At 45.1% G+C, this 24,324-nt stretch overlaps 1 protein-coding gene across 3 annotated transcripts in view; it reads left to right on the top strand.

Annotated features, from left to right (window-relative positions):
• The window catches only part of LOC132123991 (catenin delta-2-like), a 316,895-nt gene that overhangs the window by 44,281 nt on the left and 248,290 nt on the right, over nucleotides 1–24,324 (top strand). For 2 of the 3 annotated variants that reach the window (XM_059534706.1, XM_059534704.1), the window contains exon 2: nucleotides 2,966–3,099. In XM_059534706.1, coding sequence (XP_059390689.1) covers nucleotides 2,971–3,099 — 129 coding nt within the window. In that variant the 5' untranslated portion in view covers nucleotides 2,966–2,970. The remainder of the gene's footprint in view (nucleotides 1–2,965; nucleotides 3,100–24,324) is intronic. The other variant, XM_059534705.1, reaches the window with a different exon arrangement.

The raw sequence follows: 24,324 nt of genomic DNA, 5'->3' as shown, positions 1-24,324 counted from the left end.
TAGGGGCTTGGTGTCCATATTATATAACTTTATATTAGAGGCCTCTTATGCCAAATTGCCTTTAGATAGGCTGTGGAGACGTGACTGCCCAAATTTGGATCCAGAATTTAATTGGGAGGATGTTTGGGTAAATATAAAGAAGGCCTCTCGTAATCCTGACCACCAGCAGATACATTTCAACTTTGTACATAGAACGTATTTAACACCTCGTAAACTCCATTTAATGAAGAGATTAACTGATCCAACCTGTACCCAATGCGTTCTGAAGGTTCCAGGCACTTTCTTACATATGATGTGGGAGTGTCCACCTGTTGCTCAATTTTGGACTCAGGTGGCATCCAGATTATCCGATCTGGTTTCAGCAACGATACCTGTAACGGTGCCTGTCCTGTTACCGAATAACCTAACAATGTTGAACCTTAATAACCAGCATAAGCGCACTGTACTAGCTGGCCTCACAGCTGCTAAAAAATGATTGCATTGAGATGGAAGCCTCCTCATTCACTTTCTGTTAAATGTTGGATTCTTACATTTTTAGACGTGACTCTTCTAGAATTGTCTACTGCTCGAGTTAATGGTGCGAATGAAAAGGCTCTCTGTAACTGGTATACTGTTTCTGAATAACTAAAAGCCTGGGTGAGATGATCTCTTTTCTTTATCTGATTTAATTCAAGTTGGTTTACTCTGTGTATTCATTAATTCAAGGTCCTGAAATCGAGTTATTCCCCTTGTTTTTTTTTTGTTTTTTTTTGTTTGTTTGTTTTTTTTATGTATATTTCAATGTATGTGTATACTTTGTTTTTGTGCATGTGTGTATATATAGATATATATACATATTTTCTGTTGACTGTTGCTTATGATTTTAAAATGCTTAATATCTTGTTGTTCTTTTTCCTTCAATAAACATTTGATCACAAAAAAAAAAACATTTTTTTACACAAGTTTTTTTTTTACCAGTATGTGTGTTCCCTGGGAATTGAACCCATGACCTTTTGCTCTGCAAATGCAATGCTCTACCACTGAACCAGAAGAACACTAACAATATTAGCACATTATTGTAAGCCTGGATTATATATTTGCCTTGCAGATCTGAGTGTTGTAACACATACAAGACATCTCGGCAGGTTGCGTCTGTCAAGTGGTTGCATTTGCCTGAACTTCTGACTTCCACAAGTCCTTTATTACTTTGAAAGCATTGAAGAGGCTTTGGGGTGAATTATGTGAACATGTGTGAAGGGAAGAGTGGAGGAAGGTAAACAATGTGGAAATGGTGGTTTAAGGAGGCATAATCTGATTTCCAGAACGTCAGACGGAGGCACACTGTCATGTCAGATGAGTCTAGTCATCTTTATTAACAAGGGAACAAAGTTGGCAGGCTCGGACACATCCACCACTGAGCGTGACAAACTATCCAGAGATTGTCCTACAAAACCATTTATTTTGATCTGAGTCCAGCTAATGCCTAGCTCATTTATTATTTGGAATCTCTTTCTAATCAATACAGATTCTTTATAGGTTGTATCAATCATGTGTTTGTACATCCTGACATTTCTCATTTGCCACTGTAAATAGACCGTGTGGGTTCATGAGATAACTGATGCATTACACTTTACTGAAAATGTCTGACTAGTTGCTTTTGGCATGATCAAGGAATATATATTTATCATTTTTAAGGGACAATTTGCCCAAAAATAAAAAATCCAAAATTCTGTCATTTACTGACCCTCATGTCATTCCAAAACTGACTTTCTTTATTCTGGGAGACATAAAACAAGATATTTTTAAGAATGTTGCTAACGGTTTCAGTTTTCATTGACGTTCATTGTATTGAGAGAAAATGATCTAAAAAAGAAACCAAGTCTGTTTGGTTGCCAGCATTCTACAAAATATATTTTGCATTATGAAGAAAAAAATAGAAAGTCATACAGGTTTGGAACAACATGAAGATGAGTAAATGACGAGAGAATTTTAATTGTTTTATTAAAAATTACATTTTGCTGAAAAGCCCTCATGCCATCTAAGATGTAGATGAGTTTATTTTATTATTACCGATTAAAAGAAGTTCAGCATTACATCACTTGCTCACCAGTGGATCATCTGCAGTGAATGGGTGCCGTCAGAATGAGAGTCCAAACGGATGATAAAAACATCCCAATAATCAACAAAAATCAATTTACTTGTGAAGTGAAAAGCTACGTGTTTGCAAGAAATAAATTCATCATTAAGGCATTTTATATTTAAACCATAATTTCTGGCCAAAATATGAGTCCATAATCCATAATAACACTTCAGTGAAAAAAGTTCATCCCCTGTTGTCCTCTCACATAACAATACACCCACATATTTGTTTAGAACTGTGGACACTTTTCGCTTGTAAAAGGGGCTTGATCTGTACATATTTCACATCTGATTCAGACGAAACAAGCAATATTATGGATTAGAGGACTTGAAAGTAGTTTGAAGTTAAAAACTTCTTAATGGTGAAATTGTTTATTACAAAGGAGCTTTTTACTTAACATGACATTAATTGATATACTGGAGTTGTGTGTATTACTTGTGGATTATTTCTTTTTTATTGGTGGTTTGAACCGACATAGGATCCATTAGTGGGTAGATTATGTAATACTAAATTTAACCCAATCTGTTCCGATGTAGTAACCAATTAATACACATCTTGGATAGCCTGAATGTATGTAAAATGTCAGCAAATTTTCATGTTTGGGGTAATTGTACTGTGTTAAAATAGTAACGCATAATAAAACATTAAATGCAATGTTTTTAAGGATATCGGTTGAGTTTGAGAACCAGATGAGTCTGTGAGTTTGTGAATGTATCATTCTGTTTTAGGATCATTACATATGTTTTCTTGCATTCTCTCAAATATCATTCAGTCAGCACAGCAAGTCTGAACCCTGATGATCCTGAGTTGATGAAGAGTTGCTAATAAATATTTTGTCTTCTCCAGAAGTCATGCCAGTTCCAGAACAGTCAGCCAAAGCAGAGAACGCCACCATGCTCAGTCCAGGACTGAATGCTTCTAATGATGATGGATCTGGGACTGAGACCACCTCTGCCATTCTGGCCTCTGTGAAAGAACAGGTAGGGCTTTTAATGTCCACTGTCAAGTCAAGTCAAGTCAGCTTTATTTACATAATGATCCGGGTGACTGCAGTGACCCTCTGATCTGGATACAGACTGGATCTGGTGGCTACGGTGACCTCGGAAAAAGAGAGACACAAACTAATATTAGCATAGATGCCATTCTTCTAATGATGTAGCAAGTACATCGGGTGTTATGGGAAGTGTTCCCGGTTCCGGTTTACCTAATTAATGCAGCCTAAAAATCCTCTATTAGAGGCATATTAGTATGTTAAATTAAAATTAAAATTAAATTAAATTTATGCATTTAGCAGATGCTTTTATTCAAAGCGACTTACAGTGCATTCAGGCTATAAATTTTTACCTATCAAAAAAATGTTTTTTTTATGTTATGTTATGTGTAAATAAGGTTAAAGAGATGGGTCTTTAATCTAGAATTAAACTGCAAGTCCACTGTCCAACTTCATTCACATTTTAGGCACCAAGTTTAAACTTTTTAGTGCAAAAGTTGAATTCTTTGCAGTTCTGGCAATGACTTATCAGGAGACATCCGTACAAATTTGTCATATTAACTCTAGTGGTGGATTTTTTTATGTACACTTCCTGGGAGTCAAAGATTACAAGGGGAATGATACAGTGATCATCCCCCACCCCCTTAAAAATAATCACATTTTGTTGTTTTGCAGTCTGAAATTAAAACATACACAGTTTTTGTTTTATCCAGCTGTATTTAAATAGTGCAACGTATAACATCCAAGTGAAATATGCAATAAACATCAACATTTCAGAAGAAAAAATATATTAAAAAACAGAAGTTGGAAAAAGGATCCTCTTCTAAAATGTAGCTAATCACCTTCTCAATGGCACACAAAGCAATCTGAATTTCACCTGTGATCAGCTGTGTTCATTTTGATTGGAGAAGTGGAAGGTATTTTGTACAACACGGACCCTCCCTGTATCTGGACATCTCTCCAAACTGGATGAAAGAGGCAGGAGGAAACTGGTCAGAGAGGCTACCAAGAGGCCTACAGGAACTCTGAAGCAGTTGCAGGAATTTATTCATTGTGCACATTTGGCAACAAGATCACAATTTCTCCACAAATGTGGCTTTTATGGAAGGGTTGCAAGGAAAAATCCCCTCCTCAAGAAATGCCAGACGCTATTGAGCATTGCCAGAACGCTCCTTGAAGATTCTGAGGCAGAGACTAATATTGAATTATTTGGCCTCAACACCGAACAATATGTCTGGCAGAAATGCAAATAACATCATTCCTATAGTAAAGCATGGAGGAGGTAAGATCCTGGTATGGAGTGTTTCTCTGCAGCAGGGACTGGAGTACTTGTCAGGATAGAAGGAAACATGGATGGGGCAAAATCCCATCAAATTCTTGAGGATAATCTGCTGCCCTCTTCCAAAAAGTCGTCAATGGGAAGAAGGTTTACCTTCCAACATGACAATGACCCAAAGCACACAGCAAAACTGAGCACACAGTGGTTGAAGGAGTAAAAAGGTACTGTAAATGTCCTTGCATTGCCTAGTCAGAGCCCAAAATGTGGAATGACTTGAAGACTGCAGTCCACATACGGTCACTATCAAATTGAACTGAACTTGAGCAGTTCTGCAAAGAAGAGTGGGCAAATATTGCTAAGTCTAGATGTGCAAAGTTAGTAGAGGCATATCCCAACAGACTAAAGGCTGTATAATTAAAGCAAAAGGTGATTCTACAAAATACTGACACAAGGGGGAAATCATTTTCCCAGTTCAGTGATTCTGTTTGTTTTTTCTGACATGTTGGTGTTAGATCTTTCACTTGGATGTTATAAGTTGCTCTGAGTAAATACAGCTGGATAAAACAAAAACTGTGTCTGTTTTCATTTCATACTGCAAAGCAACAAAATATGATTATTTTAAGGGGGGGGGGGGTGATTCTTTCTGTACCCACCCTAGATGCAAGAAAGGCCATTTTGTACGATACTGAGTGCTTGTCAAAAGGCAACTGGGTGGAAGTAACTATAAAGTTATCCACATATGTATACTAGAATTTAACAGGATGTAATAATATGAATGCAAAGGCTCAAAGTACAATTTTACCTGACATTTTTCCCCTTCTCAATTCTTGACTTTAACAGCCTTGTATACACTACCAGTTTTTATTTTTATTTTTATTTTATTTTTTTACATTTTTGAAAGAAGTTTCTTATGCTCACCAGGGCTGCATTTATTTGATCAATAATACAGTAAAAACAATAATTTTGTAAAATATTATTACAATTTAAAATAACTGTTTTAATTTAATTTTCAGCATCATTACTCCAGTCTCCAGTGTCACATGATCCTTCAAAAAACATTATTATCAGTGTTGAAAACAGTTGTCCTGCTTAATATTTTTGTAGAAGCTGATACTTTTGGATTCTGTGATGAATGTAAAATAATAATAATAATATAAATCTTCAATATAAATCTTTTATATCATTATAAATGTCTTTACTGTCAATTTTAAACAAATTAATGTGCTTGCTGTATGAACGTATTAATTAAGAAAACCTGAAATATTTAAAAGGACATTACAGTATGGGTGAGAAAGTAAGCTGAAGGAAAATGACACTGTGTAAAGATGAATGTTTGGTTGAGGAAATGTTCCCGAGGACAAAATCCAGAGCCACCAGAATGAATGCAAATTGAGAGACCGAGGGGGAAATCAGGAAAATGCCATAAAGTCAGAGCCTGCAGAACTGTTACATCTTGGGAATCTGTCTTGGTAATGATTTTATTGACACTACAGTATGCAACATATAATAGCGTGTCATTTGTATTTGATTACATTCTTCATGTTTGCCAAATCCCAGCTCAGCAGTAAAAGGCCACCTGTGTTTTATTCGATGATGGATTTAGTTCAGGCAGCCATTCCCATCCCACCTGGAATGGCCTGGAAGACTGTGCAGGTGGCACTCCGGCCTAGTCCATCACAAAACTGAGCCATTACTTTTATTCAAACACAACGAGTTCTTGCCAAGTTGTGCGTTGTACAGACGGCTGGCTCGTCACAGCCTCAAAAAGTTGATGGCTTCATGTACTGCTTTAATAAAAGCTACATTAAGGCCCTGTCCACACGGACATGGGTATTTTTATAACCGTGACTTTTTTTACGCGGTTCGGCCTTTCGTCCACACGAAAACGCAGTTTCAGGGCACCGAAACCGAACATTTTTGAAAACTACGGCCAGGGTGAGCATTTTCAGAAACGCCGGTTGCAGTGTTGTCGTGTGGACAGTATAACCGGGGTTTTTGCCTTGCGACGTCAGAGTGTGCGCCGTTATCCGCTGTGTTTGACGTCAGATTGTGCGCCGCTGACTGCTTCTGATTGGCCAAGGTGACTTTACAATTTGGGTTATATCGCCGCCTGCTGGTGTGGCATGCTCTTGACAGCGCTTGATAGCATGTTTTTGCGTTTTCATGTGGACGGGATTTTTTTTTTAAACGCAGGAGGAAAAACTCCGGTTATAAAAATACCCGTGTCCGTGTGGACTAGGTCTAAGCCTCTCTCTAAAGCTAGTTAAATCAGGTTAAAATGTATCATATCTTTTCAAGATAAATAAATAATTGTTTTGCATGTGTTTATGTATCATATTTGGTGTAAAGTATGGAAAAAATATAATTTTGACATTTTTTTAATAGAGATTGAATTTTACAGCGTTTTTAAGGTCATATTAAAGGTATAAGGTATATTAAAATATAGCCTACTGTAAATGAAAAATGAAAAAGTAAAAAAGAAATGTAAATGCGTCCTTTACAAATAAAATTAAAACTAAATTTACTAAATTAAAATGTACTAAAATTTGAAGTAAAATGATAATGAAAACTGAAAGCTTCTTAAAAAATATTAATAAATATAATAGTTTATACATAGGGCCTAATACTAAAGCATCACCATTAAATATTAGTTTAAAGTGAGTTTTAGATGGAAATAAAGGTAATAAAAATAAGAAAATGAACTTGAAATTATCAAATACATTTCCAATATGGTAGTAATATATATCATATATATAAGCATCCATATTTCTCAACCTTTTTTCTTTAACAAGTAATCTTTTGTTAAACTGCATTCTTAAGAATTATGAAACAACTTTATTTTATTTTTTTTATATTTTATTGTTTTTGAATAGAACTTAAGAACTATCAGAGAAACTATTTGAATAACTTGGACTTTACTTGCGTTGGTCTTGATGCCAAGAGCACTAATTCCTGCTTCACATTTTTTTGGTGCTTAGTGACATTTCTGCACCTTTTCGTGGCACAACAACTTCTCAAAATATAGTGTAAATTAAATCATTTTCTCCTGTAATTTCCTGACTTACTCCCATATTACTTTGTCATGAATTAATTCACAGCACACATACTTTCAGTGACTTCTAACCTCACCAGAGTAAAGAACTTGAAACAATACAGTACCCTACACTGAAAATGGCATGTAATTGTACCATGAAATCAAACCCACTTGCATTTTATTTTTTTTATTTTTTCAAAAAGAAAAGGCACAATTTATTGATTTCAAGCTTTCCAGTGAAACTATTGCTCTGTTCTGATCAAATACGCAATTAATGCATTATATTTGCAGCCTTGAGATTTCATTGTGAGGATGTGAGGGTTATTTCTTTGCTATTTCAGACAAGCCCAGGCTGTCTGCAAGCCCCATTATGCCAACTCCTTTCATGCTTCTAGCACATGCTTGGCCTTCAAATATCAGTGGGCTGGTCCCTGTGTAATAAAGCCTTTCATGTTGAATTCTCTAATTAGAAATACAAAAGCAGAATAACAGAAGTGTGCTTTATTAAAGGCACTATTAGGTTGCTCACTATTAGATGTTACTGTTGCCAGACATTTAAAAGAAATCTGCTTTACTGAAGTGACCACTGAAATCTTGACACTGGTCAATCTAGGTTCTCTTACGAGAGCTCTCTCGTACTGCGTCTTAGCTAAGACGCTACGGGAAAAGTATCTTTTCACGAAATACTGAAGCAAAAAATTATCCTTAATTTTGTATTTTTGTAAAGCGCATTTGCAGCAGTACACAGCCATAGGCGAGACGGCTCGTTCGCTCATTGGCTTGTTCTGCGGCAACTGCACAGCCTATCGAGCGCAGGCTGATGCAACATCAGACCAATAAGGGCGCTTCGCGCCCTTCTTGCCACTTCCCGCCGAAACGGGTGTGGCTCAACCTATAAAAGGAGCTCGAAAAGGCTGACTCACCTGATTTTTCATCTCTTCAGCGAAGCTCACGCATCACTGGATCACGAGGAAGCAAGCGCCGTCTGGAAGAGCATATCAGCAGGACGAGCCATCCTGAAGCCGCTGGCACCGCCGCCTTCCACTGCCGTTCCTGCTGCGCTATCCGGCGCCCATATCCTTTACAATCCTTGTTCTGTAATATTCTGTGTGTGTGTTCGCCCTGCGACGCACATTCACAAAAGAGCTGCGTCTTTTTAAAGATGCCTTCGTGCGGCTCGTGCAGAACCCCCGCTCAGCAAAGGAGATCGTCACGTCATCTGCGTCTCCTGTCTGGGTGAAGACCATGCAACGCTCGCGCTCGCTGATGGCGGATGCCCTCATTGCGAGTTGATGCCTATGGTGACTCTGAGGACTCGCCTGGCATCCTTCTCGAAGCCTGCATCATCCGCTGCGCCGCAGCGCCGTAAGAAGCGCCGTAAGAAGCGCCGCTCGCAGCGCCTACCAGAACCGCCTCCAGCTCGGCCGAGCTCACCGGTTCTCTCCGATTCACCGGTCTCCCCTGCATCGCTTCCCGATGCTCAGTGTACGCTGCTTGCCGACGCGTCATCGGAGGAAGTGGATCTCAGGCCCGCGTCGGAGGAAGAAGACACGTGCTCTCTGCTTGCTTCGGGCAGTGAGGGTTGGGCGAGCTCCGTGGATCTCGCGCCCGCTGCTCAGAGGCCCAGCAGACGGTGGGAAAACGATAAGGAGCTGATGCGTGTACTCTCGTTGGCCGCGGCGAGCCTCGGCCTCAAGTGGTCTGCACCAGTGCCCCCTTCACGTTCCCGGCTGGATGGTAGCTATCTTCCGGATGAGCGCTCTTCCTCAAGCTCAAAACACGCCCCTTTTCCTCCTGAGCTTCACGAAGAAGTGGCGAAGGCTTGGGACGCTCCATTCTCGGCGAGAATCCGCTCATCTGTTTCGTCAGCATTCTCCACACTGGACGGTGCTAAGAACAGAGGCTACCTGTCACTTCCGCCGGTGGAACAGGCCATAGCAGCGCACCTTTGCCCGCCCTCTGCTGGACGGCGGACTAAGGCGGCGTTGCCATCCAAAGCCTGCCGCATGACGTCATCGCTGCTCGCACGGATATTCTCTGCTGCTGGGCAGGCTGCGTCTGCGTTACACACCATGGCGACGCTACAGATTTTCCAGGGCGATCTTCTCCGCAAGCTGGATGAGATGGGACCTGAAGCGATCTGTCTCGCGGATCTGAGGAGTGCTTCGGATCTCTCCCTCCGCGCTACTAAGTCCGCTGCACAGGCCATGGGACGGGTTATGGCTTCCGCTACGGTGGCTGAGAGGCATTTGTGGCTGACGCTTTCTGACATCAAGGAGTCTAAGCGCGCTGCGTTTCTTGACGCTCCGCTAACTCTTGCCGGCCTCTTTGGATCTTCCATCAACGAGTTTGTGGAGAGATTCGCCGAGGACCAGAAAGCTTCACAGGCGTTCAAGAACTTCTTGCCGAAGCGCTCCAGTTCTGCAGCTAGCCGCTCTAGACCGGCCCCACAGAGCTCTCAGTCACGCCCACCGCCTCCTGCTGCGCCATCACGACAGCGTCAGCAACGCAGCTCGGGACACCGTTCTCGCTCTTCGAGCCGTCGCCCCGCGCCGCGGGAGCCGCGGCAGAGGATTGCGGTGAAGCCAGAAGCCCCAAAGCATCCTAGCACTGCTGGGAAAGCGCCGGTGTTCGAGTTCCGCTGCGGCCAAGCTCTCACCCAAGCGCGCCGCTGTTGCAGTTCCAAGAGTTGTGCCTGCCTCAGTGTCTTCTGCAATGCGCAAGCCTGCACGAGTGCCCGCTTGCCTGCACACAAAAGCCGTTATCACGGCTACCCAGATGTTTCACAAAAAGAGTGTTTTTTCTGGTGTTCCGGCCACGGCCGATGGTGCTATAAATGTTGTGACGATGCCCACTCCTCGATGCCCATCTTCACATGTAAGCACAGCCCTACACACAGGGCCTGCGCCCATAATGTCGACTCAAGTCGGTCGCGCACACTACATAGTAAACGTGCCCACCCCTCAGTGCCCACAATTACTATGTCACACGCGTCATGTGGTTTCTGTAAAAACGAAACCCGTGCACGCTCGTCCGGCCACGGCCGATGGTGCTTTAAATGCAGTGACGATGCCCACTACCCAGTGCCCATCCCCGCATGTAAGCACAGCCCTGCACACAGGGCTAGCGCACATAAGATCGACACAGATCGGTCGAGCGCGCCGCATAGTAAACGTGCCCACTTCCCAGTGCCCACATACACTATGTCACTTACGGCGCGGGGCTTCTGTAAAAACGAGGCCCGTGCACGTACATTCTGCACAGGCAGACGGCGAGTTGAAAGTGGTAAAAGTGCACACATGCAGCCCACGGTTACTCGCAGATATATCGAGTCCCACGGGACCCGCTCAGCCTCCCTCCAGTCGGTTAAGTGCCGGAACGGGGTCGAGGATGAGCGATCTGCCCGCTGTGATCAGCGCGCTCCCCGCCTCAGATGCGCAGCACACTCGAGCGCCGCCGTTGCCCAGTCAACAGAGCGCGTGTCGCATCCAGCCCTTAGCCATTCATGCAGATGCATGGTCAGCGCTTCCAGGGGTTTCGGATTGGGTGCTAGGCATTATAAAGAGAGGCTACTCGCTACAGTTTTCTCGGCGCCCACCGCGCTTTTCAGCGCGCGTCGAAACTACGGTCAAAACAGAAGTAGCACACATAATTCGGGCCGAAATATCAAAACTGTTGAGCAAAGGGGCTGTAGAGCCTGTGTCTTAAGCTCAAAGCGAGGGGGGGCTGTACAGCAGATACTTTCTGGTGCCCAAGAGAGACGGGGGTCTCAGGCCCATACTGGATCTAAGACAGCTGAACAAGGCATTGATGAAACGCAGTTTCAAAATGCTCACGACCAGGAAGCTCCTCGCACAGATTCGCAGAGGGGACTGGTTCATGTCAATAGATCTGAAGGACGCGTATTTTCAAATACAGATAGCATCAAACCACAGGCGGTTTTTGAGATTCGCCTTCGAGGGCCAGGCATACCAGTTTGCAGTCCTGCCATTCGGCTTGTCCGTAGCTCCTCGTACGTTTACGAGGTGCATGGATGCAGCGCTCGCTCCTCTCAGACTCAGAGGCATACGAGTGCTGAATTATTTGGACGACTGGCTGGTTCTGGCCCGATCACGAGCGGAGCTCGTGGACCACAGGGCCGTTTTACTCGATCACCTCGAGAAGCTCGGCCTCAGTGTCAATTGGGCGAAGAGTTCGCTGAACCCCAGTCAGACGATCCTGTTTCTGGGTATAGTTCTGAACTCGTGTTCCATGACGGCGCGACTGTCACCACAGTGCACGATGGGCATTCAGCGCGCAGCGAGTTCTTTCCGCTGCGGCGCGACTGTGTCGCTCAAACACTGTCAAAAGATGCTGGGTCTCATGGCCTCAGCATCTCCGGTTCTGCGGCTGGGCCTGCTCCGCATGCGCCCCCCGCAGTTCTGGCTGAAGGCTCGGGTGCCGCGCGGAGCGTGGGCGTCTGGCCGGCTGCATTTCAAGGTCGATCAGAGCTGTGTTGCGGCTCTAGCACCTTGGACAGCGAACGGCTGGTACCGATCAGGTGTAAGCCTGGGGACTTCCCCGAGTGTGAAAATGGTGTCGACGGACGCCTCCACTTCGGGATGGGGAGCGCTGCTCGAAGGCAGACCGTCTTTTGGCCTATGGTCAGAACGGGAAAAGCTCAATCATATCAACTGCCTGGAAATGCTGGCAGTGGAGAACGCGCTGACGCGCTTTTGTCCCCATATCAAGGATCACCACGTCGTAGTCCGTTCGGACAACATGTCCGTGGTGTCCTACATAAATCGCCAGGGCGGTCTCGGGTCCCGAAACCTGTGCAGGCTGACGGAACGCCTCCTGATTTGGGCTCAACGCAACGTGCGCTCGCTGAGAGCAGTGCATGTGCCTGGACTGCAGAATCTGGGTCCAGACAGGCTGTCCAGAGGCAATGTCCCTACGGGCGAATGGTCTCTACACCCGCAAACAGTCCGGCTGTTGTGGGAGAGATTTGGCATGGCGGAGGTGGACCTCTTTGCGTCCCACGAAAACGCTCACTGCCCCGCGTTCTTTTCCAAGAACGAAAGCGCGCTTTCACGGAAATGGCCGTGCTGCCCGCTTTATGCGTTCCCTCCCGTCTCCCTCCTTCCGCAGGTGATAGAACGGGTGAGAGAAACGAGATGTTCAATACTGCTTGTGGCACCTCTTTGGAAGAACCAACCATGGTTCCCAGATTTGATGCAATTAGCAGATGTCGCCCCGTGGCCGGTACCGTTGAGGAAAGATCTCCTCTCGCAGGCCAAGGGCTCGATTTGGCACCCTCAACCGGAGTTGTGGTCCCTCCATGTATGGGCACTCAACGGTTACCCGCTGATCTCGCAGTGGGAGTGCTAAATACCATCACTCAGGCTAGAGCTCCGTCGACACGACGTCTGTATGCCTCGAAGTGGTCGGTGTTCTCCAGCTGGTGCACAGCTCGAGGTTATTCACCCCTTAGTTGTGAGGTGACGGAGGTCCTCTCCTTCCTACAGGAGCTGTTGGATAAGGGCAGAGCCCCATCCACGCTCAAAGTTTATGTGGCGGCCATCGCGGCGTTTTCTGAAACGGCGTCCGGTCAGTCAATAGGAAGGAACGATTTAGTCATCCGGTTCCTCAGAGGAGCTAGGAGGCTGAATCCTCCCAGACCTCCGTCAGTCCCTATGTGGGACCTCGCGGCGGTTTTGGAGGCCTTGAAGGGTCCCCCTTTTGAGCCTATCCAATCGGTTAGCCTTCAGCATCTGTCGTTCAAGACAGTATTCTTGTTGGCTCTCGCTTCTGTGAAGCATGTGGGTGATTTGCACGCGCTCTCGGTGAGCCAGTCGTGCTTGGAGTTTGGGCCCAATGACTCAAGGGTCATACTCAAACCTAGGCACGGTTATGTGCCGAAATCCCTCAACACACCGTTTCGGGCTCAGGTTATTGCCCTGTCTGCCCTGCCGGTGTCAGGGGAGGATGGAGACTCGAGTCTTCTTTGCCCTGTCAGGGTTTTAAGAGCTTATGTGTCTCGCTCTGCTGCCTTTCGGCAGACGGAGCAGCTATTTGTCTCTTTCGGTGGACGTTCCAAGGGAATGGCTGTTTCGAGACAGACGCTATCCAGATGGATAGTTGACGCCATAGCGTTAGCTTACACTTCCAGGGGCCTTCAGTGCCCGTTGGGCGTCAGAGCACACTCCACAAGAGGCGTCGCCTCGTCGTGGGCGTGGTCTACTGGGATCTCCTTGCAGGATATATGTATGGCGGCGGGTTGGGCCTCGCCGTCTACATTTATCAGGTTCTATAACCTGGAGGTTCCCGCCTTGCAAGCAAGGCTGCTGTCGGTATAGAAGAATCAGGGCCCTGAGGGGAATTCTGAGTTCATGAGCGCTATGCGCTGCCGACTGTTATATGGGCAGTATTGCGTAAGACCCGCATTGCCACATTGGTCAGGCCTTGCCTCGGCTGTGTGATGTCATATTGCCGCATTTACGGATGCTGCTAGATATGGGACGGAGGGCTTTCCCCCTTTTCTGTCCCGGACTCTCTGTGAGTCCCTCAGGTGACTGTGCACTGTAAATCCTGGGCGTTGCTTCAGGTTTATTGGTGTGTGATCCCTGCGCGCACTGCGTTTTACATCGGGTTCCCGTAGCGTCTTAGCTAAGACGCAGTACGAGAGAGCTCTCGTAAGAGAACGTACTCGGTTACTAAACGTAACCTCGGTTCTCTCTAGAAGAGCGAACGAGTACTGCGTTCTCTGCCGTGCGTACGATTCACTCTGGTTCGCTTCGGCGATGAAATAAATCAGGTGAGTCAGCCTTTTCGAGCTCCTTTTATAGGTTGAGCCACACCCGTTTCGGCGGGAAGTGGCAAGAAGGGCGCGAAGCGCCCTTATTGGTCTAATGTTGCATCAGCCTGCGCTCGATAGGCTGTGCAGTTGCCGCAGAACAAGCCAATGAGCGAACGAGCCGTCTCGCCTATGGCTGTGTACTGCTGCAAATGCGCTTTACAAAAATACAAAATTAAGGATAATTTTTTGCCTCAATATTTCGTGAAAAGAGACTTTTCCCGTAGCGTCTTAGCTAAGACGCAGTACTCGTTCGCTCTTCTAGAGAGAACCGAGGTTACGTTTAGTAACCGAGTACGTTTTCAAACGTTTTGAGCCCACTTTTAATATAATGAGCCCTAACATAAGATGATGCCCTCTCTTTTTATTGTATAACTTATAAACGTGTACTTTTTATTGTAGATTTGATCATTGTTCCTGCCTACCATTAGAGTAGGTATGTTATGTGTATAAATGTTGTCAATAATATAACATAATTGTGAATAATATCATGCGTTCTGACATTGTTATTATTATTGTTGTTGCTGTTGTTAAATAATTGTATTACCAAATATTACATGATTGATTTATTAATCATTTATAATATTGTTTTAATATTGATAACAATCCACTAATGTTCATATTCATGTTGTTGTTGTTGTTATTATTATAATTTGTTGTCATTTAATAGCTTTATTCATATTGTTAAAATATGTATTTGTTCATATTTGTATTGTATGATTGTATGATAATAATTATAATAACAACAACAACTTTTTAATAATAATATTTGTGTTAATGGTGCTATGATGGGATGACACACAAGAGCAATCACCATAAACAACACCATCATTGTAATCACCATCCTCATCACCACACCCATCAAAATGATAATGCATTTCTGCAGCAGATCGCTGATTCGGTGTGTTCTTGAGTAAACCCTGATATGCATTTTAATACAACACGTCACCCATTAAGGCCCCGCAAAAAAATGTGGATCCGTGGCTTCTTGATCCTTATCACGCGTGATACGCTGCCTGGGAGTATCACAAGATCTGTATTGAGTCTAGTGAGATGGAAAAGGAGGCCGCATAAATATGTATGTCATGCAAATGACCATCAGTCTTGTGTGTTTTCTTTGAAGTGATGTGTGTGATCTCAACAGGAGGTGGCAGTTGTGTGTCCCAATCAAGTTGCCAGTGTTAGGTGATCTTATAAATGAAGCCATCTTATTTTGGACGCAATGGCTCGCTCAAAGAGATTGATTGGGAAGGGGCTGCATCTACCAAATTGAGCAGGTGTAAGTGGATGCGTGGGATAGGTCTCAGTGAGTAAGCAGAGATGAAAGGCAAGCTTTTATTTTGATATTAGACGGCACGGTGCAAAGAGTTTCTGCGATCAGTGCGTTTGTTTCACATGAGACTGCTGTGGTTCATATTACAGAGAAGAAACTGGAAAGCAAATAATAGAGGTGTTAATGAATACAAATAAAAACTTGTTACTCGTAAACATTATAGATTTTATAGGTTTCCCCATATAACTTTTTTGGGGGTTTTAGTTGTATGGTTTAGTAGTATGGTTATAGGAACTAAAATCATTCCCAGTTCCTGTGGTGTAAACAAAAAGCAGGTATTTCCACCAATATTTATAGGATCTATGGAAACATTCCTCTGGTGCGAAAGCCCCTAGTGAACAGCTCTTAAAAGAAACCTTATTTTTAGTATCAAGAACATTTAAAATATCCAAAGAATCCTTTTTTTGTGAAATGGGAAGGTTTCATGGATGTTAAAAGTTCTTCTTGGAACCAAAGATGCAATAAAGAACATTTATTTTAGTAAGTGTGAGTGTTCATATTTGTGCCATATTTGTTCAGCTTTGTGATATTTGTGGCTTAAAATCAGAAATAGTATTCATAGCCTATTTTTTCTTTCTTAATGTGGTATATGTCTGAGTGAAAAATGGTATACAATAAGATAAAAAAAAGTCTGTTTGATTAGATAATTGATTGTTTTGGGAAAAGTAAGTGTTGCAGATCTGAATGTGAGCCATTCATCTCACGATTATATTTGGCAGCTATTCTTAAGGAGTCTTTTTGAGGAGGTCAGGGAGACTGAATGTTAAGTTCACCATCAAGAGCATCTTAACATATCCCAGTGAACATGTTTCTTATTTGATATACTACGGGGCCGTTGAATGCTTGAATCTGATTGGCTGATGAACAAGGTGTGCAATTAGTCCATTACCAGCTTTAAAATTAAGTTTTGGATCTAGCAAAAGAGTCATTGGATGATATACGGAAGAAATAATCTTGCTCACAATAGTGATTTAAGTACAAAACCCAGACGAATCCCATTAAATATATCATCTGATGTCACGGTTCGCGAATGCACCGTCTCCAGCTGTAGTCATGTTATGTCATGTTGATTGGTTCTTGTGGGTGTTGCCACTGATCGCCTGATCAGCGGCAGGTGCATCTCATTCCACCGCCTATTTAACGCCCTGTCTTTCGTCTCCTGTTTGTCAGATCGTTGTTTGAGGTCCTCGTGTAGATGTCTGTTCGTGCTCCTGTGTTCCTGTCTTTGCTCTGTGTCCTGCTTCAGTCTTCATCGGATATTCACAGTCATTCACGGATTATCACCGCCGATCACCGATCTACCATCACCGCCATCGCTACCAACGCACTCCAACCACCTACCCACCTGTCTGTGCTGCCATCGTGGTTCCTGCGTCACTCACCAGCATTCATCCATCATACTTCTGTCAATAAACTACCTTTACTTGCATCTGCCTCCTGTCCTCCATTGTTAGCGTCACAGAACGATCTGACCCACATGGAGGCAGCGAGTAATCAACCCTCCTCTCTCGAAGCTTTCCTCAGCGCCAGTGTTCGGAGGATGGACTCCCAGGAGCGGACTCTTAACGACACTGGTCGCGCGGTTCAGGCTTTAGTGACGCAGGTGTCCGAGCTCACCCAACAGTTCCAGCTATTACGAGCTCCCACTGCGCCACTCACACCGCCTGTTCCACCAGCACCATCGGAGGCCCCCTCCCAGCCGGAACCACGCCTCCCGATTCCGGAGGCTTACTCAGGTGAACCCGATTATTGTAGAGCTTTCCTTAACCGTTGTGATATGCATTTTGCCCTCCAGCCTAGAACGTTCGCCACTGAGAGGGCCAAGGTGGCGTTCGTCCTGACCCTGCTCTCTGGGAGGGCGGCATTGTGGGGAACAGCGGTGTGGGAGAACCAGGACCCATGCTGCGCCTCGTTCCAGGCCCTCTCCGCCGAGATGAGACGGGTCTTTGATCGGGCCGCCGCAGGACAGGAGGCGGCCAGGAGGCTGGCGGAGTTGCGCCAGCACGAGAGATCCGTCTCGGACTACTCCATCGAGTTCCGGACCCTGGCGGCGGAGTGCCATTGGAACGAGGAGGCGCAGTGGGACATGTTCCTGCATGGGCTGGCTGACCGCGTCCAGAGGGAGATCTACGTCCTGGACCTTCCCCCGTCGTTCAATGGACTCATTGAGCTGGCCCTTCGGGTCGACGCACGTTTGGCACGGATGGAGAGGAGGGGGCTACTCAACACCCCATCCAGGGGACCGGCAGACGTGCGGTTCAGCGGCGGGGACGTGGCCAGCCCCGTCTACGATCACGAGCCCATGCAGGTAGGGCGAGCTCGGCTTTCCCGGGAGGAGAAGGAGAGGCGGAGGTCCCTGGGCCTTTGCCTTTACTGCGGGGGAGCCGGACATCAAGCCCACGCCTGTCCGGTAAAAGGCCAGGCCCGGTATTACGTATGAGGCTACTATCGGGTGGGATCTCCGCCGAGAAGACCTCATCATCATCATCATCATCACCATCATCTTCTACGCTCCTCCCGGTATGGCTGCGGTGGTCAGCACAGACACATCACTGTCAGGCACTACTGGATTCCAGGGCAGAAGGTAACTTCATGGACAGCACATTAGCCCACAAGCTCCACATCCCCCTCAGACCTCTTCCGCACCACATCACGGTTCACGCCCTCACGGGTCAGCAACTTCCCACCATATCATACATCACTGAAGACATTACACTCATCACCTCTGGCAATCACTCCGAAACCATCTCTTTTCACATCCTTGACTCTCCCCTGGCACCCATTGTCCTCGGACACCCTTGGCTCCTCCTCCACAACCCTAGCATTGACTGGCTCTCTAACTCCGTTTTGTCTTGGTGTAAAAGGTGTCATGAGTCTTGTCTAGTGTCTGCCTGTCCGTCTGTGTCTGTGTCTGTGTTGCAGGAGGAGGCGGTGGATTTGTCTAACGTGCCCGCTGAGTACCTCCATCTGAAGGAAGTGTTCAGTAAGTCTCGGGCTGCTTCTCTTCCTCCGCATCGTCCTTACGACTGTGCCATAGATTTACTATCAGGTAAGTCTCCGCCTAAGGGCAAACTCTATTCACTTTCTGTTCCAGAGAGGGAGGCTATGGAGAAATATATTTCTGATTCTCTAGCTTCCAAATTCATCCGCCCTTTCTCTTCTCCTGCGGGGGCGGGGTTCTTTTTTGTGGGAAAGAAGGACGGATCTCTGCGACCTTGTATTGATTACCGGGGACTGAACAACATCACGGTAAAGAATACTTATCCTTTGCCGTTGATGTCTTCGGCCTTCGAGAGGTTGCAGGGAGCGTCAATTTTCACAAAACTGGACTTACGGAATGCGTATCATTTGGTTCGGATCAGGGAGGGGGATGAATGGAAGACCGCTTTTAACACCCCCAGAGGGCACTTTGAATACTTGGTTATGCCCTTTGGGCTCTCCAACTCCCCAGCGGTCTTCCAGGCACTCGTCAACGACGTGCTGCGAGATATGATCGATCAGTTCATTTATGTCTACCTGGACGACATATTGATTTTTTCCTCTTCTCTCCAGGAACATGTGCAGCACGTCCAACGAGTGCTTCAGAGGTTGCTAGAGAATGGGCTTTTGTCAAGGCGGAGAAATGCGAATTTCATGCACAGTCAATTCCATTTTTGGGGTATATCGTGTCGACTGAGGGAATACGCATGGATCCCGAGAAGGTTAAGGCTGTGGTAGAATGGCCAAGCCCAGATTCCCGTAAGGCCCTACAGAGGTTTCTGGGGTTCGCTAACTTCTACCGGCGTTTTATTCGCAACTTCAGCCAACTAGCCGCACCTCTGACCGCCTTGACCTCCGCCAGAACTGCGTTCAGGTGGTCGGACACAGCTCAGGCTGTGTTCGCTAAACTGAAGAGCCGTTTCATTTCAGCCCCTATTCTGATTACCCCTGACCCTACACGTCAGTTCGTGGTGGAGGTCGACGCATCAGAGGTGGGGGTAGGAGCGGTGTTATCGCAACGTTCTCCCTTAGACGACAAGGTCCACCCTTGCGCGTATTTCTCATATCGTTTATCTCCGGCAGAACGAAATTACGATATTGGTAACCGAGAATTGTTGGCAGTCAAGATGGCATTGGAGGAATGGCGTCACTGGTTAGAGGGATCGGGGGTTCCCTTTATAGTATGGACTGACCACAAGAATTTAGAGTACATTAGCACCGCCAAGAGGTTGAACTCCAGGCAGGCTCGGTGGGCACTTTTTTTCGGACGTTTTGACTTTACTATCTCGTACCGCCCGGGTTCCAAGAATATCAAACCCGATTCTTTGTCGCGTATTTTTGACCATTCCGAACGCCCGTCCACTCCCGAGTGTATTTTTCCTGAGACATTAGTGGTCTCCACTCTCACATGGGAGATCGAATCGAAGGTCAGAACGGCCTTAGAAGGGGTAACGCCTCCGCCCGGGTGTCCACCGAACCGTTTATTTGTGCCAGAGGGATTAAGGTCCAACGTTATCCAGTGGGGACATTGCTCGAATGTAGCTTGCCATCCAGGGGTTAACCGTACTAGATTTTTAGTCAAGCAACGATTCTGGTGGCCACTTATGGCTCGCGACATTCACAGTTTTGTTTTGGCTTGCTCGGTTTGTGCCACTGGTAAGACTTCCAATCGGCCCCCTGATGGGTTACTCCAACCGCTGCCGGTTCCTTCGAGACCCTGGTCCCACATCGCTCTAGATTTTATTACCGCCCTCCCGCCCTCCCAGGGCAACACGGTAGTTTTAACCGTGGTGGACCGGTTCTCGAAGGCAGCCCACTTTATTCCCTTGCCCAAATTACCTTCAGCCAAGGAGACAGCGTTGACTGTCGTAGACCACATCTTTCGTTTACATGGCCTCCCGATAGATGTGGTTTCCGACAGGGGACCCCAATTTGTGGCTAAATTTTGGCAAGAATTCTGTAGACTACTGGGAGCGACTGTAAGTCTGTCCTCAGGGTTTCACCCCCAGAGCAATGGTCAAACCGAGAGAGCCAACCAAGATTTGGAAAGGGTGTTGCGATGTTTGGTCTCCAAGAATCCTTCCTCCTGGAGCCAACAATTGTCTATGGTGGAGTACGCCCACAATACCTTACCAGTATCAGCTACGGGCCTATCTCCTTTTGAGTGTAGTGTAGGTTACCAGCCACCTATTTTTCCTAGTATGGAATCCGAAGTTGCGGTCCCCTCCGCTCACGCCTTCGTCCAGAGGTGCCACCGCACTTGGACCAGAGCCCGTGAGACTCTACTCCAAGTGGGGGCGCGCACCAAGGCCAAGGCCGATCGCCACCGGTCTAGGCCTCCCGTATACGTCGTGGGTCAAAAGGTGTGGCTTTCAACCAAAAATATTCCTCTCCGGTCCGTATCTAATAAGTTGGCTCCCAAATTTATTGGCCCGTTTACTGTCACCAAGATCATTAGTCCGGTGGCAGTCCGCCTTAAACTCCCTCCTACGTACAGGAGAATTCATCCCGCTTTTCATGTGTCCAAAATCAAGCCCGTATTTCATTCTCCCATTAATCCGCCTACCCCGGTCCCTCCCCCGCCGCGTCTCGTAGATGGGGAGACCACCTATTTGGTAAATCGTATTCTGGACTCTAGAAGGAGGGGACGCGGATTTCAGTACTTGGTGGACTGGGAGGGTTACGGTCCGGAGGAGAGAAGTTGGGTACCTGCTAGGGACATCCTGGATCACTCCCTTATCGATGATTACAATCGACAGGTAAGAGATTCTGGGGACGCCAGGAGGCGTCCTTAGGAGGAGGGGTACTGTCACGGTTCGCGAATGCACCGTCTCCAGCTGTAGTCATGTTATGTCATGTTGATTGGTTCTTGTGGGTGTTGCCACTGATCGCCTGATCAGCGGCAGGTGCATCTCATTCCACCGCCTATTTAACGTCCTGTCTTTCGTCTCCTGTTTGTCAGATCGTTGTTTGAGGTCCTCGTGTAGATGTCTGTTCGTGCTCCTGTGTTCCTGTCTTTGCTCTGTGTCCTGCTTCAGTCTTCATCGGATATTCACAGTCATTCACGGATTATCACCGCCGATCACCGATCTACCATCACCGCCATCGCTACCAACGCACTCCAACCACCTACCCACCTGTCTGTGCTGCCATCGTGGTTCCTGCGTCACTCACCAGCATTCATCCATCATACTTCTGTCAATAAACTACCTTTACTTGCATCTGCCTCCTGTCCTCCATTGTTAGCGTCACATCTGATCGATGTCTTGAGGTGTGGTAACCATAGTATAAGCCGAATAATTGATGACGGGCCGTTGAATTATTAGAAAAATAATTCACAGTGTGCAGTATTTTTCTAATAATTCAACGGCCCGGGGTCAATTATTCCGCTTATACTATGGTTACCACACCTTTTAAAACGCTGTCCATTCCCATCAAAAGTCCAAGATAATTTTTTTCTTAAGGTGTTTGTAGGCATCCAGCAGTAACCTAAAAAGACATTGATTGTCACTGAGGAAACTTTTAGTTTGAAGCTTCAGCTGTTCTGATGGTCCTTCTGTTTTATTGAATGGTGTGTTGTTGATACTCAAGGGTATATGTTAAAGGGCATCTGGACTTTGAAACAGCATAGAGGCAGGAAGCCAGTAAGGCTTGCGTCAGTCAATTCTGAGAGTATTTTCCTCAGATAAATCTAAATGTCATTGACTCTCAGTCTGGAAATTATTCAGCATTTCACCATGTTATTGTTGAATTGAGGTTTAGTGAAAGCTTCACTTTGATCCTGTCTGACAGCACAATAATAACCAATTGTGCATTGGCACAAAGAAATATTTAAATAGATTGAATAAAAAATAAACAAATGAGGATTAATTGTTTGAGTTAATCAGTAAAGATCTTTGCAATTAAATTGCTTAAACTTTAAAAACAAAAGTCCATTGGATATTTACAAATTTAGGCTTATAGTAAAGAGAATGAATTAATCAATCTTTCAGTCTTTCTTGTCGCCTTACATTTTTGCAGAAAGTTTTTTTTTCTAAGCATTCATATTGCTTCCACAACACAATAATTATTGTGAATTGACCCAATACAAACTTGATGAAACATCAGGTTTTTTGGCAGCTAGAGTAAATGCATAAATAGATGCATAGATAAATGAATGACCAAATAAACAAATTATTGAAAAAATAAATAAACATTAATTTAATGGATTACTGATACAATGATCTACAGTACAGAAACAGAATCACAATATATGAATTGCATGAATACAGATGTTAAATAAATAGAAACTTTTCAGATGGTTTGGTGAACGAAGAACTTTGAATTTTGAAAAAAAAAAATTCTGAGTTCCTTGTCACCTTGTATTTTAAAATCCAAAGTTTCTTTAAAAAAAAAACAATAAATAAATAATTGTCATGTAGAAAGCAGATTTGCATGTTTCACAGTGGCCGTTGCAATGCACCTGGCACCACAACATCTCAGAATGTGACATTTTAGTGTTATATGACCATGGAGAATGACACTCCGTTTGGTAAACAGAGTGTTACACACAGACTGCATCATACAGGCCTTGCTTGTTCAGATACACACACTGTTACTGCTGCCATATCACACATACCATCTTCGTCCATCCCAGAAACCCTCATATATGCTTGCAAAAGGACGAGTGCTATGCAAATCTTATATATGCACCGTGTGCATTTGGGCCAGAGAGTGAAGAGAGAGCATAAGCAACAAAGATTGAGCGCTCATGCAACAAAGAGAAATGAATGTGTCACACGGAGCAGACACGTGTGCAGTGGGAGGCCTCGAAGGCCTGTCAGTTATGGTTGGCCTCGGGGAAGAACAGCATAATGTTGTCAGTGTTGAGTGGATCACTACAGCAACCAGAGAGTGGGCAGGCTGTTTCCTCTGTGAAAATCACCCCGCGCACCCTCCCATCTCGACCTGTCTGCCTCGACGGCACAGCCAGTTTGCTGTCCCTTTCAGAGCTCTGGCCTCCTGTCTGTCACTTAAGCTAGGTTACAGCTCAGCTTTGTGTTTCTCTTGCTCAAGCTGGACGCAGCGACTCTGTTCATCGTGTGTGGTTTTAGTTTTCTGTTGCTTTGTTTATTCACCATGCATCGTCAGTGAATCCCTAATGAAGTTTAACAGCCGACCCTTTGCATGAACACTGACCTTGAATCAGCTCCATCGGGCGATTGTAATCAACTGTAAATGTGTGTGGATTTGCATAGTGATATTGGAGACTAGGTAAAGTGGTGTGGGACATCATAAAATTATGTTCATGGATGTTGGCTTGTTTTGTGTACACCATCATTATTGAATTGATTGTATCATAATTAGTAATTGACCATGCAGAAAATGTCCTTCATTGATGTTCTTCAAGAGTGCTTTGCAAATAAGAGTCTGGCCACTAGGTGGCAAACATATTAAAGGTTAGCTTGACCCTTGGAAGTCAATGTGAAATCAAAATATATGCTTTTCACTTTCTTAATGCACATTTTTGGTCTGTTTGTGCACTTTATTCAAAAGGAAATAAAATGAAAAAGTTTTTTCGGTATGCGTAGTTCATGCTCAACATATTTGGAGTTCTGAGAAATCTCTGTTGCTTTCTTTTCCTCTTCCTTGTGTTATATTTTGTCATAGAGGTATTTGACACGAACCTTATGTTGCGGCCCATTTTTGATGTTACCCTGAGTCCTTATTTGATTAAGACTTGAATCTTGAATAAAAGTGAATGTGTTTATCTAA

This window comes from Carassius carassius, chromosome 42 (assembly GCF_963082965.1).
Source record: "Carassius carassius chromosome 42, fCarCar2.1, whole genome shotgun sequence".
Classification (NCBI taxonomy): domain Eukaryota; kingdom Metazoa; phylum Chordata; class Actinopteri; order Cypriniformes; family Cyprinidae; genus Carassius; species Carassius carassius.
Note: the sequence above shows the minus strand (reverse complement) of the source record. Positions and strands in the feature narration are given on the sequence as shown.